At 43.0% G+C, this 19,566-nt stretch overlaps 2 protein-coding genes across 4 annotated transcripts in view; one reads left to right on the top strand and one right to left on the bottom strand.

Annotated features, from left to right (window-relative positions):
* Positions 1–19,566, bottom strand: part of LOC309326158 (uncharacterized protein C10orf67 homolog, mitochondrial) — a 51,732-nt gene that overhangs the window by 4,472 nt on the left and 27,694 nt on the right. Inside the window, exons 10-15 of the mRNA XM_081834657.1 lie at positions 16,755–16,904; positions 15,403–15,482; positions 15,225–15,290; positions 13,491–13,575; positions 12,945–13,028; positions 10,309–10,414 (exon numbers count right to left, since the gene is read on the bottom strand). Of these exons, the coding sequence (XP_081690783.1) occupies positions 10,309–10,414; positions 12,945–13,028; positions 13,491–13,575; positions 15,225–15,290; positions 15,403–15,482; positions 16,755–16,904 (571 nt within the window). The remainder of the gene's footprint in view (positions 1–10,308; positions 10,415–12,944; positions 13,029–13,490; positions 13,576–15,224; positions 15,291–15,402; positions 15,483–16,754; positions 16,905–19,566) is intronic.
* Positions 5,797–8,160, top strand: LOC309326183 (putative CENPB DNA-binding domain-containing protein 1). 3 transcript variants are annotated; one of them, XM_081834688.1, is made up of 3 exons: positions 5,797–6,041; positions 7,140–7,648; positions 7,724–8,160. In XM_081834688.1, the coding sequence occupies exons 2-3, from the start codon at positions 7,166–7,168 to the stop codon at positions 8,015–8,017; spliced, it is 777 nt and encodes a 258-aa protein (XP_081690814.1). In that variant the 5' UTR covers positions 5,797–6,041; positions 7,140–7,165; the 3' UTR covers positions 8,018–8,160. The 3 variants fall into 3 exon arrangements, with proteins under 3 accessions (XP_081690814.1, XP_081690813.1, XP_081690812.1); XM_081834687.1 differs by lacking the exon at positions 5,797–6,041 and adding an exon at positions 6,869–6,965; XM_081834686.1 differs by lacking the exon at positions 5,797–6,041 and having other exon boundaries at positions 6,869–7,648.

Below are 19,566 nucleotides of genomic sequence, written 5' to 3'. Positions count from 1 at the left end.
TGTATTAAGATAACCTATATTTTTCAAATAGGGAATAAACCACATGGATATTCCGTGTAATGTACACACACACACACACACACACATATACACACACGCAGCTTAAAATGATATTCCAAACTATTTCAACTGCTGTGCCTCCAGTTATAAATGAAACACTGGTCACAACAATTTGTTCCAGTGCAACAAATGACTTTTTACAAATTGCCTGAATATCTTGAAAAGCTTTTTACAAAAAAAGGAGGGTTGGGAAGAGTATTATTATTAATTATTAAATTTATATACCTTTCTTCATCCGTAGATCTCAGAGTATGGGGACTGAATAAAGAGAAAATATCAATCTTGATGCTGTTGTAACACACACACATACACCAAATGTATTTAAACAATGATTTTGCATAAACTCTATGTAGGAAGATACGATCATCGCGTCATGCTGGAGAAGTCAGCGCCACATGCTATTATCATAAAGACGGCAGCAATAAAACAGGAAGTTTGCATGAAACTCTAGTTTCCAGATACTTGGATGCCAAAATTAAATACAGAATAAGAACAAGAGGAGTAAGAGTTAATACAATGGAGGGGGGGGGAGCCTGTTTCTTCACTTCAAGCCTCTCTTGAGTTTTTCATAGTAAAAATTGGATGCAAATATCCTAAAAAGACTAATGACATTTCACAGGTAATGCAATTTAGAAAGAAACACTTCCATGTTTTCTTTTCCAACAATGTGCATTTTTGTAAACTGCTATAAATTGCAATTCAAAAGCACTGATCTCGCCATCCCCAATCATTTTTTATACTGATCAAATGAATGCAGATACTCCCCTTTGGGAGGGGCGACATGACATTTCACTTGGCAGTTCTAAACAGGTCACGGACCTTTCACAGACCCTAAGGCAGTGGGAGGGAGCGCTTTAGGAAACCGTGTAACCAAATCAAACCAATGGTTACCCCCTTTCAATACCATTGGAATGGTTTGCACAATGCTTATTCACATAGCAGCAGAGGAACTGAAAGGATGGTCATCCAATGGAAATGTCTTTTCCTTTGTTTGAACTTAACACAGCTCCAAAAAAAATACTAGAAAACAATTATATTTGGGAACAGCAAAACCCGAGGCAAACTCAGTGCATAACTGCAGAGCCAGTACATTAGAGCCTGAGGTGTGCTTAGATGTTTAAAAGTAGCTATGCTGCCAATATGGAATTGTATGTGGACATTTATTGGAGATGTTGCTTTGTTTGAAGCCATAGGCACAAAGACACAACATGGCTGCCCTGGAGATGACCTATTGCTTTCAAGTTGCTTGAACACATCAGAATTTCCATTGTTAAGGTTGATTAATTGAAACTGATAAGTTACCATGAATAAAGATTGTTTTTCTGTTTAATGTGGTGGGCCTGATTTGGTAAATGCTTCATTCATGTAGCCTTGCAGCGCAGCATATGGGCAAGATTCATTCAGTATCGCAAACATACACAATTTATTATGCTTGTATGGTCACAGCCAAAAGGCTTTTCTAGTTTAATGTCAAAGTCTGAATGAAAAATTCCATTTAAAGAGTCACTAGCAATGTTACGTGTGAGGGTTTTGGGGGGTTGGGGTTTTTTTGGTCATTCAGCCTGGCTTTTATCTCTCAGCAAATTCAAATCGCTGTAAATATATATATATAGATAGAAAAAAAGTTAAAGAGATATGCAGAGGAGAGAGCCAAAGGAACATTGGATGTTCAGACCAAAGAAACAATTTATCTGAAATGTTTGTAGACACCTATGACAAAGGCACATGTTGTGGGCTGGAGTCACCCTGTGTCACACACTGCTGATAAAGTTATCACTATAATGTTTCAATAAGATACTGTCACTGCAGCTCCAGGATCTGACATTCCTGTGCTGGGATAAAGAGATCAGTTTATGTAATAAATAAGCTCTTTTCAGAAAGAAAAACCAGAAGCCAAAGCTTTATCAGTCTTTCAGTCTCGATGGTACTGGCATGTCCAGAGTGACATGTGCCCTTCTCCAAGTTCCACTACTCTCATTAGAGCCTTTAGCAAATAAATGATGTTTGATTTTGATTTCATTTTTACTAGGCAATTGGTTACAGTATTGAATGAAAAAATGTTTTTTTTTAAAGCAGCCTTATTAGTAATTACTGTTCTTAGGTGTTCAGAAAACTTTGACAAATATTTAAGGATTTATTTTGACACAGATTAAATAGAGAAAATTGTTCTCTCCATTTCCTGTTTTTAAAGCATATGTGGAGCTGATATTGTTGGTGAACCACGGACAAATGGATTAGGAGGTAGGAGCTGCTCGGGAAAGGAGGAATTTTCACCAAGTCTTTTAAGAGTACACATCCACTGCTCAGATTCTATCCCTGCTAGAATCACTCCACAATCAGAGTTGTTAGGGTGGCTGTGCAACTTTGCACCCCCCCCAAATACAGAGGTGGCTGCTGCCCATTGGGACTGCGAGGGGGGGGGGAGAGAAGATAAGGAGGCCAAAGGTAGGTGGAGCAAGCGCCAATCACAGGTGGAGCCAACTAATTTTAGGTTTGTTCCCATCTTCCTCTCTGCTGAGTTCCCCAAGGACAATACTGAGACTAAAGAAGAGGAAGCTGGCAGCCAGGGGTGCCTCCTGGACTGGATGCCAGTAAGAAGAAAGACAGGTGGGGGCTGGCAGACTGACCAGTCTCTGCTGCCTACATATCCGGTCCATTTATATCAATGAGCTTAACACAAACTAATGACTGAAAATTCAGACAGAAAGGATGTCAGACAGCAAGTTATATATATGATGTTGCCACTATAAGCAATAGAAAAGGACAAGTGGGAACTGCAACATGATGTTGCAGTGGGGGGGGGGGAGTCGTTCCTGTGAACGGTTTCCCAGAATGCTTCATTCCATTCTTCCACCCTATGCAGTTTTTTTGTTTTCCCGCCAACAGGCAGTTGGCATTATGAGCATGCTCTGTCTGAATTGGGCTGTTGTCCCCACCCCCAAGATGCCTGCTAAATACTCATTTACCTCAAACAGGCTATATGGACATATACTTCAGTTATGCACACTTGTTTCTAACATTTTCTAACTTTAACTTCGTTTTATTGATTATTGTTTCATATTGTTTTATGTATACCTCTTAGGTGTTTTTTAATTAAGCAGTTTATACATCTTTCTAAATAGATAAAAATAATTGTTCTTATGGATATCACCAGAACTTTAAGTGATAGCCTAATTTTGGTTAAATCATATATTTCGCCCCCCCCTAAGCTAGCAGTGTTGCATTTCTCCCCTTACTGACACCTGCTGAAAACATTCCTTTGAGAAGATCAGTTGGGAATGATTTAATACTTTTAAGTTTTATACTTCAAAGGGGTTACAAGAATGACTGAGATATGGATTTCAAATTTATTAGAAACTCCTTGTCATTCCCTTCACTGTGTCTGTCTGTTAAGAGTGACCTTCCTCTTAACCCCTTCTTCTTGCGCTGACAAAGTAATTTGAAATAGAAACAAACAGTGTAATCTATCAGGAAAAAAACTGGAGTTGCTTCTGTGCATCAGATATTTCTGTTTGAGCTCTCCCCTACTGACAAGCCACGGAAAGAGTCACTGTTCCTCAGTGGTTTTATCTTAGGGGTTCGTGTCTTTCTTGCTCATTAAGACTGTCTCAAAAGATTACAGTGCAAATAGTGCCTCTCTACCAGACTGTGAGAAAAGTCTCCTTGAGTACATAAAACAAAACTGAGGTTTCTATCACACAATGAAGAGCTTAGATGCTATCCCATTTTTAACACTGCTCAATTGCATAGAGCAAAGGCCTAGGAAGGAAGAAAAGGAGCAAAGTCTGCAATCCTGTGTACACATTTATTTGGGAGTGAGCACACTGAACACAGAAGCTTACTCCCAGGTAAGTGTGTATTGGTCAGGGATAGATAATGCGGCATCCTTCAGATGGTGTTGGACTATAAATCCCGTCTTCCCTGACAACCGGCCATGCTGGCTGGGGCTGATGAGAATGGCAGCCCCGCAACATCTGGAAGGCACTACAATGGCTACCCTGACATAGTTCAGGGGTAGAGCACAAGCAGGAGGTCTCAGGTTCAATTCCAGCAGCTTGTGATATGAAATGCCTTCAGCCTGAGGACACCAGAGATCCATTGCCAGTATGTAGACAACACTTGGGCAGATGGACAAATAATATGGCCTGATGTAAGATACTTTCCTATATTCCTAATGAGATGGGTGAGCTCCTGTTGCTCTGTCCTAGCTCCTGTCCACCTAGCAGTTCGAAAGCACATCAAAATGCAAGTAGATAAATAGGTACCGCTCCGACGGGAAGGTAAACAGCGTTTCCGTGCATTGCTCTGGTTTGCCAGAAGCAGCTTAGTCATGCTGGCCACATGACCCGGAAGCTGTACACCGGCTCCCTTGGCCAATAAAGCGAGATGAGCGCCGCAACCCCAGATTCAGCCACGACTGGACCTAATGGTCAGGGGTCCCTTTACCTTTAAAGGCAGTTGTTTACATCCACCTGTCTCAAGATACAATGGAGTGTGCCTAGAGGGGGAGAACTCAAACTGCTGTGTTAGCAGACCAAAGTGACCTCCCCTGGGTGCAAGCCTGGGCAGTGTGTATGGAGGTCCTGGCCTGTCCAGATGACAAGACCCCCCTCTTAGCCCTGTTGATGTGGTCCAAGGGAAAGGACACATTCAAGGACACATTCAAGGAAAAGGACACATTCAAGGAGACATTCAAGGCGCTGCCTAAGCATCTTAGGGACTCCACTCTAGATTTCTATAGGGTTTACTCCTTGGCCTTTTCTTCTTCTGAAGAAATCCTGCAAGCCAGGAAGTTTCCTTTTTCTAGATGCACTACCTTCCCAGGTTGATGAGCCCCAAATGTCCCTCACTTCCCTTGACAGCACATGCAGAAACCGCCTGCTGGACGGTTGGACCCACTATTAGTCTCATCTGCTCAATGTGCCGAAGCCTGTCTTTACATGCAGGGGAAGTCCCTAACTCACTGAGGGTTTGAGACCCACTGGCTGCCCTCGCCTGGTTTAGCAGGCCAGTCCAAGTCATTCCCAGGGTGTGGCTGCTGTTGGATGCTGACAGCTCCTAGGAGCCACAGGTTAGAGCTGAGTTCAGGGTGGGGACCAAAGGTGGGCAAAGTACCCCAGAAGGAGCACAAACGTCCCTCACCAGAGCTATTACCCCACCCGTAACACCCCAGCAAAGGAAATGTGCTTCTTAACACCAGTTGCTGGAAGCAGCAAGAGAGGAAGAGTGCTATTGTGCTCAGTTCCGGCTTGAAACTTCCTGTAGGCATCTGGTTAGCCACTGTAAGACCAGGATGCTGGACGAAATGGGCCACAGGCTCTTCTTATGTTTATAGAATCTGGCTTTGAGCTTGTCGTCTGCCAATGGGAACACAACCTGTGTGATGTGACCTGCCAGCTGTTAGCTCAGCGGTTGGGAACCTTTGGTCCTCTACTTGTTGCTGAACTACTTCTGAAATAAAATTAAACTGAACTCTTCTGACTCAGTCTCTGGTGCCTACTTATTGTCTGAATCTTATCTTCTGACTTGGTTAGCATATCTTTTCCAACACTTTCTTTTAGTCTTATGCAGGTCTATCATATGCAGGTCTACCCAGAAGCAAGCTGCACAGATCTCAGTGGTGCTTACTCCCACATAGATGTGGATGGTAGCTTTGTTATACAGTAGTGCCCCGCAAGACGAATGCCTCGCAAGACAAAAAACTCGCTAGACGAAAGGTTTTTTCGCCCGCGATTTGCCTCGCAAGACGAATTCCCCTATGGGCTTGCTTCGCAAAACGAAAACGTCTCGCGACTTTGTTTCCTTTGTGTAAAAACCGTTAAAACCAAGGGTGCTTAGCTTGAGCAGCTGCAGTTGTGACTTGACTTCGAGGAGCAACTGTTAGCACGTGGTTTGGTAGCCTTTTCTCAGACTTTGCTCACTTTTGAAGATTTTCCAAAACTTTTCCAGAACTTTCCCAGAACTTCTCTTTCATCCATTTGGTAAGTTAAACTTTTAAAACTTTTTTGGGGGGTTTTGGATTTTGGGTTGGGGTGTTTGGGATTCAAGGACTTGGTGTTGGGAAGGGGTTTGCGATAATCTGGGGGCTTGTGGGCCTTTTTTGGGAATTTTTATGATTTTCTGTGACCACTGGGCCAGGTTGATTTTTTTTGAAAATTTTTCTGAGTTTGAATTTCTGAGTGCTGGCTGGCTAGGGGAACAGTTGGGGAGGTTTCTGCAGAAATCTGGGACCATGTGGGTTTTTTGGGGGAATTTTTATGATTTTCTGTGACCACTAGGCATGGTTGTTTATTTTCAATTTTTTTTTCTGAGTTTGAATTTCTGAGTGCTGGCTGGCTAGGGGAACAGTTGGGGAGGTTTCTGCAGAAATCTGGGACCATGTGGGGTTTTTTGGGGAATTTTTATGATTTTCTGTGACCACTAGGCATGGTTGTTTATTTTCAATTTTTTTTTCTGAGTTTGAATTTCTGAGTGCTGGCTGGCTAGGGGAACAGTTGGGGAGGTTTCTGCAGAAATCTGGGACCATGTGGGGTTTTTTGGGGAATTTTTATGATTTTCTGTGACCACTGGGCCAGGTTGTTTTTTTTTTGAAAAATTTTCTGAGTTTGAATTTCTGAGTGCTGGCCATGTTGTTATTTTTTGAAATTTTTTTTTGTCTGGGTGGGGAAGCAGTTGGGGAGGGGTTTGCAGCAGTTGGGGAGGGGCTGGGGGAGCAGTTGGGGAGGGGTTTGCAATTTCTGTGTTGTGGGTGGGTTGGTGCGTGTCTGTGGGAGCAGTTGAGGTTTTTGAAGAGATTGGTGATTTTTGAAGCTTTTCCTAAACTTATTTTGCAGCCATTTGAGGTTTCTGAGGACTTCGGTGGTTGATTGTTGAAGCTTTTCCAGAACTTCTCTTTCATCCATTTGGTAAGCTAAACTTTTAAAACTTTTTTGGGGGTTTTTGGATTTTGGATTTGGGGTTGGGGTGCTTGGGATTCAAGGCCTTGGTTCTGGGTTTTAATTTCTGTGTGGTGGGTGGCTGGCTGCTTTTGTATTTTTTGGGTTTGAAGCACATCACTGATTTTTTTTTCTGTTTCTGAGTTTACGAAGGTAGGAGCTGTGCTGCCATGGGACCCAAGAAGACTGCTGCTGTGGTGGCCGGCGAGAGGAAGAAGGAGAAGGTGACGCTGGAAATGAAGAAGGAGATCATCTGGAAGCACGACGGCGGAATGCGTGTGACGGACATTGCCAGGGAGTACGGCAGGAACCCATCGACCATCGGGACCATCCTGAAGATGAGGGAGAAGATCCTGGCGACTGATGCAGCCAAGGGAGTCACCAGGATCGTGAAGAACCGCCCAGCTGTCCTGGAGGAGGTCGAGAAGTTGCTGCTCATCTGGATAGAAGAGAAGCAGCGTGCAGGGGACACAGTGTCTGAGGCCGTCATTTGTGAGAAGGCCAAGGCCTTGCACGCTGACCTCATCCGGGAACAGCCAGGAACCTCAGCCGAGCCAGAAGTCTTCAAGGCTAGCAGAGGTTGGTTTGACCGGTTCAAGACAAGATCTGGCATCCACAGTGTGGTCAGGCATGGAGAGGCTGCCAGTTCTGATGTTCCTGCGGCTGAAGACTTTGCAGCGGAGTTCCTGGAGGTTGTGACGACGGAGGACTACGTTCTGCAGGCAGAGGCTGCGCAGGAGCAGGCCTCACTGGAAGAGGAGGAAGCAACTGAGGAACGGCTGTCCTCCGAAAGACTGAGGGACATTTGCCAGAAGTGGAAGGAGGTGCAGACTTTTGCAGATCTACACCACCATGAGAAGCACGTGGCACATGACGCTGGGAACTTTTATGATACGAGGGTCATGTCGTCTTTCAGGGAGCTGCTGAAAAGGCGGATAAAGCAGCAGACTATGGACAGGTTCTTGACCAAGAAGCAAAGAGTGGAAGAGGAGCCTTCTTCGAGTGGTCCCCCAGAGTCTTAGAAAATGTACTGTACACTTTGTTGATTTTTAAATGTTTTTCTGTCATGTTTATAAAGTTAATTTATTTTCCCTTCAATTTTTGAACTGCTCTTTACAGTATGTGTGACTTTAAAGAGCAGTTAATAAACTGTTGTTGTACCAAATTTGGCTTTGTTTGGACTTTTTTTGACCATAGGAACGCATTAATTGATTTTCAATGCATTCCTATGGGATTTCGTGCTTCGCAAGACGAAAAATTCGCTAGACGACAAAAATTGCGGAACGAATTAATTTCGTCTTGTGGGGCACCACTGTATATATTTTATCATGTTCTGGCATGGTTATGATACTAGCTTCCACACACAGCCTTCTGTACTATTTTGAAAGGGCAGGATAGGACTTCCGGGTTGGCGCCATCGCCGAATGGCGGACTCCCTCCGAGCTCCGGAGGGAGCCTGCTCGGCAGGGGCTGGGTTCTACCGCGCCGGCGACGCGGGGACCCTCAAAAACCATGGGCGCTGAAACCCATGGGCATGGTGACTCGGCGGGCACCGTTTGCGCCCCCCTAACCCGCGAAGGAGCCTTTTTAAATGCTACGGAGCGGGTGACGGGGGGGTGCTATGAGTCCTCCGCTTCCCCTGCCGAGCGAAGCCGCATGCCATTCGACGGAGAGCGCTGACTTCTTCCATTGAAAATTTGGACTTAAAAGAATAACCCGTGAGTAATTGGAACTTGGATTAAAAAGGGGGAAATTTTTTTTTTTTTTTAATTCGGAGCGAGCGGGGGAGGTGCAAAAAGGAAGTCAGCCTCCCCCCTGTTGTAGAGGAGTTAAAGCAAAGGATTTGACAACTAAGATCGAGTGCAACCTTTTTTTGATAAAGTTATTAATTTCGCGATGGGAAATTACAAGACTGGGCTGGAGGAGAAAAGTGGAATGTGAATTAAAATGCAACCCCCCCCCCCCGGAAACCCCGGGAGCGATCCGTGAGAGCGCCGGGAGAGGAGAAATAGAGGTTTTGACAGCTGTCAAAAGAGCTGTCAAAGCGGAAGAACAAAAAGAGAACTTTGTTACGAGGACTTTGCTGGTTACATTTGTTACAAATTGGATATAAATTGTTTAAAACAAGGAATAATAAGTTACTTTGACTGTTGGGTGTGATCGGGAAGGAAACTGAGTTACTATAATCCCTCTAGAGGAGCTGTGGGATACTACAAGTATTGCTGGCATGGAATTTGAATAGGACTTTTTTATCTCCTGGGAAACTGCAGAAATGGAACACTATTTTGTCTACAGAGGTCTATACACTAAAGGAGACAATAGATTTATCTATTGAAGAATGGAAGGGACTTGACGTAATGTTTTGTTCCTGAATAACAAAGCCTCTGCAGAGGAATTAGAAGCTTTTGGAATTAGAACATTTGTGCAGGAGAGCAGGGGGAAAAAAAAAAAGGAGGAGAGAGATCAACAAGAACAACAAGAATAACAAGAACTGGACAAAGTTGGAAGTGGGAACATTTCGGACATCCAGATTTGAAAGGTCTAAAGAAACAAAATTGGAGTTTTTACTCTTAAATACAAAGATCTGGATGGAAAAAATGGACCTTTTTGAGATAGACTCCTTCCAAGATTGGACATTCGAAACCAAAGATGACTAAAAGACAGCAAAGACTATTAAAAAGACGGCAAAGCGGACTGGTGAAGGACTATGGCTTAGATGTGGGAGCTCCAGGATGACAGTAGACATTGACGGACATTGGGAACGCAACCGGGAAAGGGGGGAGGGAAATTTGGAATCCAAAGGGTGTTAAATTACATTTTATTCTTTTTTCTATTTTTTTATTCTAATCTGTATTGCATACTAAAGAGGGGAACTCGTGGAAGGGAACAGGTCGATTTTAGGGGATGGGAAAATATTTTTAAATTGGGTCAATGATAATAATTTTAAAACTTGGGGTAAGAATTTGTTGAATTTATTTGAAAGAATTGGAATACAAGAGGGGGAGGGGAGGGGAAGTCCTGGAAAGATGTCAATGAAAATAAGGTTTTAAATTTGGATGTTTTTCTTTTTCTGTTATATTTGAAAATCTTTAATAAATATTATTATTATAAAAAAAAAAATGAAAGGGCAGGATAAAAGTTTTAAATGAATAAAGCTTATTGGTTCCATTGTTTATATAATTTTGGACACATTCTTCCCCCTCAGATGAAGCAACTATAATCCAGTTTTTATAGCAAGAGAAAAGACAGAAAAAATGTAATGTTTAACTGAAGATAAACAGTTTCGGCAACATATAATTATGTCATTACTTACCAGCTTCAAAAGCGCTGGGAATTTTAATCAGAACTGGGATTTTCTCAATATCCATGCCTTCTTCGTCTTCATTTGAACCTGAATCTGCCTGAGAACCTATCTTGGGCTGAACATGGAATATTTATTTTTAAAGTCACTCAAAAGCCATTGCACAGTTAAATTAAAGGAACCTTTTAATTAAACTGCATCTTTTGGTTGACCAGGATGGTAACTAACATAACTCTAGACATCTTAAGCATCATGAAGTATGGCAGTTATGAATAATATGAATTGTGATACCATTCTTTACACAAAAATACCTTTCTTGCACACAGGAACATTCTGAGAAATCTCACTTTAGAAAGACCCAGACTTAGCTTACACTATAAAGGCAGTGAGTCCTCCTAAATGGCAGAAATTTGTATTAAAATAATGAGTTTGGTATCAGCAATTTTATAAACACAACCTGATTATGGGAAGGGACTTGGCTCAGTGGTAGAAGAAATGCTTCAGAGGCACAAGGCTCTGGGTAAAGTCCTTGGCATCTCCAGGAATAAGGAGATGGGAAAGACCTCCTCTGCCTGAGAGCCTGGATAGCTGCTGCCAGTCAGAGTAGACAATGCTGGACTGACCTAGAATAAGGCAGTTTCCTATAAGCGCATAGCTTGGGAGGCAGCACACACATTTTACAAGTGGAAGGTCCCTGGTTCACACCTGGGCATCTCTACTCAAAAGGAGCTTAGTGGGTGCTTGAATGATGGAACGGAAAATGCTTCTGTTCGAAACCTGACAGTGCTGTGATACTAAGCTAGGCTATGTACATTATTGCAGATATTAATACTGCGCAGCATGAAGCAACTGGATGCATAAAAGCTGACCCCTTTTGGAAGGCAAATGATTCAAAGCTTTACTAACCAGAACTTCTGCAAAACACGTACAAAAACGATCAATGATACACCCAGATAATTCCATAGAACATATGCTTATCTAAGTATAGGTTCTTCTTCTAAAGTATATAACATAATTACGACCGGAGCAAAAATCAAAGCTCTCTCTCCCATAGCTTGCATTAGCCTGCATCCAGCCTAAGGCTATGCAGCTCCTGGAGAGGCTTCATTATCACAAGGTTTCTCTGACTGTGAACAAAAGGCAAAGGCAACTCGCTTTCAAAATGGAGATTTGCAATTGAATGTCTTAATCACATGATCTAAGGTTAAACACTCATGTATAAGCTAGCAGAGAACATCAATAGTTAATTATCAACCTGTTGCATCTCAGAGAGCTTCAGTACGCTTCAATTAGGGTTGCCATATGTCCGGATTTTCCTGGAGATGTCCTCTTTTTCAGGCTTAACAATTCTGTCCGGGTGGATTTTTAGAATTTGACAAAATTTTGTGGGGTTTTTTGTTTGTTTAGTTACCCCCCCCCCCCCGCTTCCTTGTGCTCTGGTTGCTGAGTGATGTGAGGCAAGGAGGCTCTCGCTTTGCCTGGATTGCCTGCCTTGCCCCTCTCTCTGTCTCTCTTCCTTCCCAGCACTTCCCCAACCCTGTCCCCTCCTTTGCTGGAGCATCTGCTGGGCAATGAGGGTCTGCTGGTGAGATGGCAGTGGTGGCTGGGGCTAGGATGGGCACAGACCTGGCAGAGGGGAGGGGAGGGGAAGGAAGCAAGGTGAATCAAGGCCCGGGACTGAAGCAACGGCTCCCTCCAGATTGCACTCCTGATTTCCTCCTTCCTGCTCCCTCCCTCCTCCTTTTCCTCCCTCCCTTCTTTTTTAATATGATACCTCCCCTCTGCATCCAAACCCTGCCCCCTGGCACTTTTAATTTTCATGGAGTCATTATCTCTTGAGTGTCCTCTTTTTTGCTCTTCAAAATATGGCAACCCTAGCTTCAATGGAACTTTCATACATACAGGCATTCTCCATTTCAGTGTGAACTAAACAACGATATTTAACACACCACCCCATACATTTAAAGCACCCTGTCACCTCAATAATCCTAGGAACTATCATTTACCCTTTAGTTCCCAGCACCTTTAAGAAACTAGTTTCCAGGATTCTTTAAATGCACTTTAAATATGTGTGCTTTAAATGCACTTTAAATATATTGTGTATATCAGGCTTCCTCAACCTCGGCCCTCCAGATGTTTTGAGACTACAATTCCCATCACCCCGACCACTGGTCCTGCTAGCTAGGGATCATGGGAGTTGTAGGCCCAAAACATCTGGAGGGCCGAGGTTGAGGAAGCCTGGTGTATATGCAGCCCTAGTTGGACTAATGATGTGATTCAGCAACAACATATTTTGTTCACATAAAAAAGGACAGTGTGTGTTCATTTGTGTGTGCCTGCAGGCATCTATCAATGCTTATGATGCACACAAACTGTCCAAAGGAACCAGCAGTTTTGTTCACCATCTTATATATACACAACTAATAAAATTATAAATATAAATTATCTTTCAAGTTATGTGCCCAGGTTCAGAATCCCTTCCTGGAGCAGGAGCTCCGTGGGCAAAGGGGGGTTGTGTACAGGCTGCTGCAAAAGCCGTATCACCTTTGAGAGGGCCAGCTTACCTGTCTGGAATGTGTGGGCAGGTATGAGGAGAAGGACACTGAAGCGAAGCAACATATATTATAGACACACAGCAAACTACATACCAGAGGAGCATACTGCATATACAAGCTGCTCGTAAATGAAGCCAATTTGCCTGTAGGGTGCTGGATGTGCAGAGGAGGAGCTGTCTGGAAGGAGCATAGGAGACATTTGTGTTATTTATAAACCATGGTCAGTGCTGTTCACAGTACTTTCAAATTATGGTTTGCCAACCCAGTTCAGAAATCATGGTTTCATGAGCACTTATGGCTCTGGCCCTACCCACGACTGGCATCTGATTCCCCACCCTGCCCAGATCACCCCCATCTGTTAATGCAGTCCTTAACAGAAATATATATATATATATTCCTCACCCCTGCCAACACCAGAGGTTTGAAAGAGGGGATTCCCTCCATTAACTTTTTTTTTAAAAAACAAGTTCCTTACAGGGCAGCAGGAGAGGCCTCAGCCAACCATCAACTTAATTTTCCAGAGGTATCTAAATACGTGAATTAGCATATGCAAATTTTATGCAAAATTTCTGCCCATGCCCCAAGTTTTTAAGTGACTAACAATGTGTCTGCCCTTAGTGGCTGCTTATCTGAACGTACCTTATCAGCCAGCGAAGGGCGTCTAAATTTTGCTGATTGACGCAATGATTGTCTAAGAAACATCTCATCCTTAATGGCATGTAGACTAGAAGATAAATGGGAATTTTAAAATTGTATTTCTTAAATTAAAGGCAGTTAAAAAAAAATCAAACAAAAAACAAAACCCCAAACATTTATTTTCAAACAAGGATAAAGCTGGGACCCAAAGAGCTACAGAAGCCTCTATGTACCCAATGGGAGTTTTGATTCCCTTTAACCAGCAGACGCTTCATAGTGCCAGTTATGCTATATGGATGATGTACAACAGCTGTTTTCATTATCTTCTTGTGGAAGCTTCATTTACATGAATTAAGGTTATACAGTGGTACCTTGGTTTAAGAAAAGTCCTGTTTACAAACAATTTGGTTTATGAACTCCACAAAACCGGAAGTAGTGTCCCAGTTTGCAAACTTTACCTCGGCCTAAAAATGGAATCCGAATGGTGGAAGGGCACCGATGGCAGGAGGCCTCATTAGGGAAAGCGCGCCTTGGTTTAAGAACAGTTTCAGTTTAAGAACGGACTTCCGGAATGGATTAAGTTCGTAAACCGAGGTACCACTGAATATGGCTAGTTGCACCAATATGCACTTAATGGGTTCTCTCTAGCACCTATAAGTATTAGCAGCAGAAGCTCAGATCCAGACCGAGTTGCTCCTACTTCCTATTGAAACCAATGGGATTTAGATTAAATCATAACTAATTTCCCATCAATTTCAGTGGGACTAAATTCAATTAACATAGTTCTGGATCCAATCCAAAATATATATTTGTATAATGTATTTTTAATCTTTGTTGGAAGCCACACAGAGTGGCTGGGGAAACCCAGCCAGATGGGCAGGTTACAAATAATAAATTGTTGTTGTTGTTGTTGTTATTGTTATTATTATTAATTTATGTTAACCATATGATCCAGACATATGCAAAAGTATGTTTCCACTGAAATCAATGGATCTGGGAAATGTTTAACTGCGGGTAGAGAGTGCCCACAGTTGTTTGTAGAGGACATGGGTAGGCAAACTAAGGCCCGGGGGCCGGATCCGGCCCAATCGCCTTCTAAATCTGGCCTGCGGACGGTCCAGGAATCAGTGTGTTTTTACATGAGTAGAATGTGTCATTTTATTTAAAATGCATCTCTGTGTTATTTGTAGGGCATAGGAATTCATTCATTTTTTCCCTTCAAAATATAGTCCAGCCACCCACAAGGTCTGAGAGACAGTGGATCGGCCCCCTGTTGAAAAAGTTTGCTGACCCCTGGTATAGGATCAAAGTATTGTAGTTAGAAGGGAGCTGAAGGCTCACCTAGATCAACCCCCTACAATGTGGGAATGAGGGCTAAAGAATCCCTGACAGATGGCCATCCAATCTCTCTTTAAGGAACTTCAATGAAGGAGAGTCAACCACCTTCCAAGGGGATCTGTTCCACTGTCAAACAGCTCTTCCTGTCAGAAAGCTCTTTCTAACCTTCACTCGGAATCTCCTTTCTTGTAATTTGAAACCACTGGCTCAGGTCCTTCCCTTTGGAGCAGCAGAAAACAAGCTTGCTCCATCTTCCATGTGGCAGCCCTTCAATTTTGAAGATGGCTGTCCTATCACCTCTCAGTCTTCTCTTCTCCGGGCTTAACGTGCCCAGCTCCCTCAACTGTTCCTCATAAGGCTTGGTTTCCAGACCTTTAATCATCTTGGATGTAATAATACCTTTTCTTTAGAATTTCGAACTTCATTTCCCAAGATCGACTCGATTTACTGAACTCCTGCTCAAGTCTAAACAGAGAGGCGAAAATAGCATTGGTATGTTTTGTGAGTGTGGAAGTTAACAAATCTTATAATATACGTGACAAATCCTTGTGTACACAGCAAATTCTTGTGCATATACCTCTTTACGCGCAGCTTGGCATCTCGTTCAGATTTTCTAAGCCTCTTTATCTCTTCTTGTAAGGCTTTTTTCTCATCTCCCTGTACAAGTTTATTACAAAAGAGAGCCATGCATTGATTGCCACTGTATACTAAACACACACACACACACATACAACAATAATAGTTGGCCACTGCTATTAATTTTCAATCCATCAATCAATGACTTAAATCTCAATTTTTCTATAGCGATATATTCTAAAATATCTTGCAATGACAAATATACTATAAATTTTGGAAAGTGGTTTGTCTGCCTGTCAGTCCCTCTCTTCTCTATAGGGCAGTCACCTCTCAAGATATCATTGCCAAACTTAGCATGAGGGTTCCTCTGCAGAGGGAGAAAAATGCTCTGTCTAGAGGAAGCACTTAGAATCTATACTGCTTTATCCGGCCAACTTGGGAGAACCCTACTTGCAAAGGATCAGTGGTTGCAGGGAGCCCGCTTGCAAAGGAACAATCGGAAAATCACTTTAAGTTCTTGGTTGTTCCTGTGGGATGGGTGGGCATGGCTTGTGGGGAAGGGCATCACATGTCAAATTGGGACTTGGGCCAGACCAAATTAGGCCTGCAGGCCAAAGTTTTCCAAGTAGCAAAATAACAGGGAATCAAACCTATTGCAGTCGTTAAGAGTCGTCAACAGGCTCATCACAGCTATCTGCCAATCACCCATTCCCACCACCCTTCTGAGTAATACCCCTCCTCACCTTCTCACTATATAGAAGGGTCTGGTGACTTCTGTTTCAGTGTATCTGAAGAAGTGTGCATGCACACGAAAGCTCATACCAAGAACTAACTTAGTTGGTCTTTAAGGTGCTACTGGAAGGATTTTTTTTATTTTGTTTTGACTATGGCAGACCAACACGGCTACCTATCTGTAAAGGGAATCTTTTGTAAAGATTTGACATCATCATCTGGATTCTCCATAAAAACTGACTGGACCTAGGATTGCAACCCCTGAGCAAAAGGCTAGAATGGGCACAACCAATATGTTTTGGTCTATCTCCCCTGAAAGTTGAAGAAGGAAAGCACAGGCAGTGAAAATCTCAGCAAAGGCATGCTTGTCTTCTTGAGGAAGCACCCAGATGCGGTGCTCTTCTTAAGGATGGTAGTGAGATGAGGTGTGTGGGTTACCCCAGCTGTTTTGGACACACGGCGGATGAAAAATATCAGGTGAGGATGCAGGTGTCCTTCTGCTGGAAGTGTCATTAAAAAAACAAACAAACCACGACTCTCACCTTTATATGGCCTGGTGTCTATTCCCCCAAGTTACGTTAGATCAGAGTAATAAAGCAATACCTTATCACCAAGACCTACCAGCAATTCTGCTTCTTTTGCGGCAGCTTGTCTGGCCTCTTTGGTGGCGGCGGCAGTGGCAATGGCAGCAAAGACAGCAGCAGCTTTTACTTTCCCTTTCAGTCCTTTCCTTCCCTTCTTTGCTAGCTTTCCTTCTTGCACTGAGGGCACCTGTGAAAAAACAACAACAGCGATAAAAGAACCTGAGTTATTGTTGTGCACTTTGGACACCAGACTTCGAGATTTTCAAGGAACACCTTGTCTCAGAGGGATCCCCCTCACCACTAAGATCCATTGTCTTCCTGTTCTGCAAACAGGGAGTATGGCAGGTAGACATGAGCAGCAGGGCCTTTTCTATGGCGTTGTTCAGAATCAGGAATGCCCTCCCAAGGGAAGCCCAGCTGGCCTTCTCTGAATTGACATGTATAGGGTTGTGCTGAAAGCTACTGGAGAATACAGAACACATCTATTTGTATTTTGTTTTGGTATTGCATTGTATTTTACACCACTTAATATACAGAATCTCTAAGTAGTTTACATAAAAAAATTCTAATGTATGCAAGCACACAAAGACAAATACAGAAATTTATCAATAAAGCAACAAATAGCATTTATATGGCCACTGCCTTAAAGTTTTAACAACATGCATCAAACACGCAACTTGAAATTGTCAAGGAAATATGGACTTGAACTGCATGAGGTATATGAGCTATTTATTTGCACACAGCAGCCCATTTCTGATTTGTCAAGATCCTTAGGCCAGCCTTTTTTGGATAGCGGGCATTGCTCAGAGTTAAACAAAACCGTAAAATTTGTTATTATAAAGATGTGAGAAACTCTCAGGTAGGTTAAGAACTGGTCCTTAGGTGAATGAGGTTATTATATCATATTTCAAACCCATTTCTTTTTCTTAAATATATAATGAGTAGTTAGTGGAAAGTAAGATTTTCATTAGAGGTGACTGAACTTTCTGCGAAACGCAGGAATCCTGTTGTGCTTTTTAAATATCTTCATGTAAAAAAAAAAGAGCAAATTTCCTTGCGCAAACACAACTCAGATATATACAAATACAAGGCTTTGCAAACCTTTTGAAATGGCTGCAGGTGCCCTCCACTGTATCTGCCTACAATTCAAGCGACTTCGCCAAATCTGTGTTAGATGATAAATATTGAACAAGGTGCATATGTGCTTAACAGTAATTGTATTCTATTTTCTCTCATGCTGCTTTATGAACCTTGTTGGATGCCTTCCAGTATGCCTCTGAATACCAGCCAAAATTACCCAGATAGATAGAGCTATTTGCTGACTTATTCACATAAAGGCCACAGTAGCAATGGACATAATCAGCAAATTAAGCAGGGATGCTGGGGTGCGGGGAGAGCGGCCCAGGTCTGATTGGAACCAGTACTTTTTTCTTGATATAACAGCGAAAGAGGTGAGTGCAACCCATACCTTATCCTATTTCCTGATACTAGTACAGTGGTGCCCCGCAAGACGAACGCCTCGCAAGACAGAAAACCCGCTAGACAAAAGGGTTTTCCGTTTTGGAGGCGCTTCGCAAAACGAATTTCCCTATGGGCTTGCTTCGCAAGACAAGACTGTCTTGCGAGTTCCTGCGGGTTTTTTTCCCTTTCCCCCCCTTTTTCTAAGCCACTAAGCTGCTTATCAGCTGATCCGCTAAGCCGCTAAGCCGCTAAAAGCCACTAAAAGCCACTAAGCCGCTAATAGCGCTAATCCGCTAAGCCGTCAATGGGCTTGCTTCGCAAGACAAAAAAACTGCTAGACGAAGAGACTCGCGGAACGGATTAATTTCGTCTTGCGAGTCACCACTGTATATTATTTCTTTGGGGTTAAAGATTGCCCCCCTCTTCACAATTGGAACACAGCAGTGCATGAAGACCCACACAGTCAGTTCTGCATACATGGTTGAGAAATTTTCACACTCCTGAGCTTTGCCAGACCAAACCATAGGGAAGATTCTGCCATGCTGCCACGCATGCGCATGAAGTGGGCTTCAGCCCAGGGATCCTAACCTGTTCGTCATTCAGGTGCTTCCAGACTAGCCTTTGCCAGCATGGTGACATCCAGTTGTCTTGGACTGCAGCTCCCAACTACTAAAACATCTGGAAGGCAGCAGGCTGGCAAAGGCTGCTCTAGACAGAGGGGAATCAGTTCCCTGATCTAGGAATCGACAAGCAGGTTACACCAGGCCAATCACTGCTAGCCCCATTGCTGTGCAACAGCAGGAACAGCAGGCAGTGCCAATTATTTCTAGGTGATGCTTGCAACAAGGAATGGTTTCTTGCAGCGTCTATATTATTCAAGAATATGGCATTCTTGTAATAGTGAAACGTTGTATTGAGCTAACTTTTAGAGTAAACCCATTGAAATTAATGGGCCTAAGTCAGTTATGGTGACTGATTTGAATGGGTCGACTCTTGAGTATGATTAATGTTAGATACAAGCTAGTGCTCCTTTTCAAGTTATTAATGATAATTTAAAGCATTGAAAGTCGACCATTAAATTCTTTATAAGGATGGTGTAATCTAATAAAGGAATGTTCTGCCCCATAATTTTATTATGGCCTCATAATATATTTCTTACTTTGAAACTGTTCAGGCGGCATTGCCCTCAGCATTATCTGATCAATGCTATCACTTTCCTTTCACTTCCACTCACACCTTCTGCTCCAGTTTTCCTTGCAGCTCTCACTTCTGGCCCTGGATAGACAACCCCACTCAGGACGCAGTCACCAGATCAGCAGCCATGGCCACCTCACAGGGATGGCCCTCACTAGGACCAGGGAGACCAGAGTTTGAATCCCCACTCTGCC

The sequence above is a fragment of the Podarcis erhardii genome, assembly GCF_964252035.2.
Source record: "Podarcis erhardii genome assembly, chromosome: 12".
NCBI classification, from domain to species: Eukaryota; Metazoa; Chordata; class Lepidosauria; order Squamata; family Lacertidae; genus Podarcis; species Podarcis erhardii.
The sequence above is the reverse complement of the archived record's forward strand: the minus strand, read 5'-3'. Positions and strand labels throughout refer to the sequence as shown.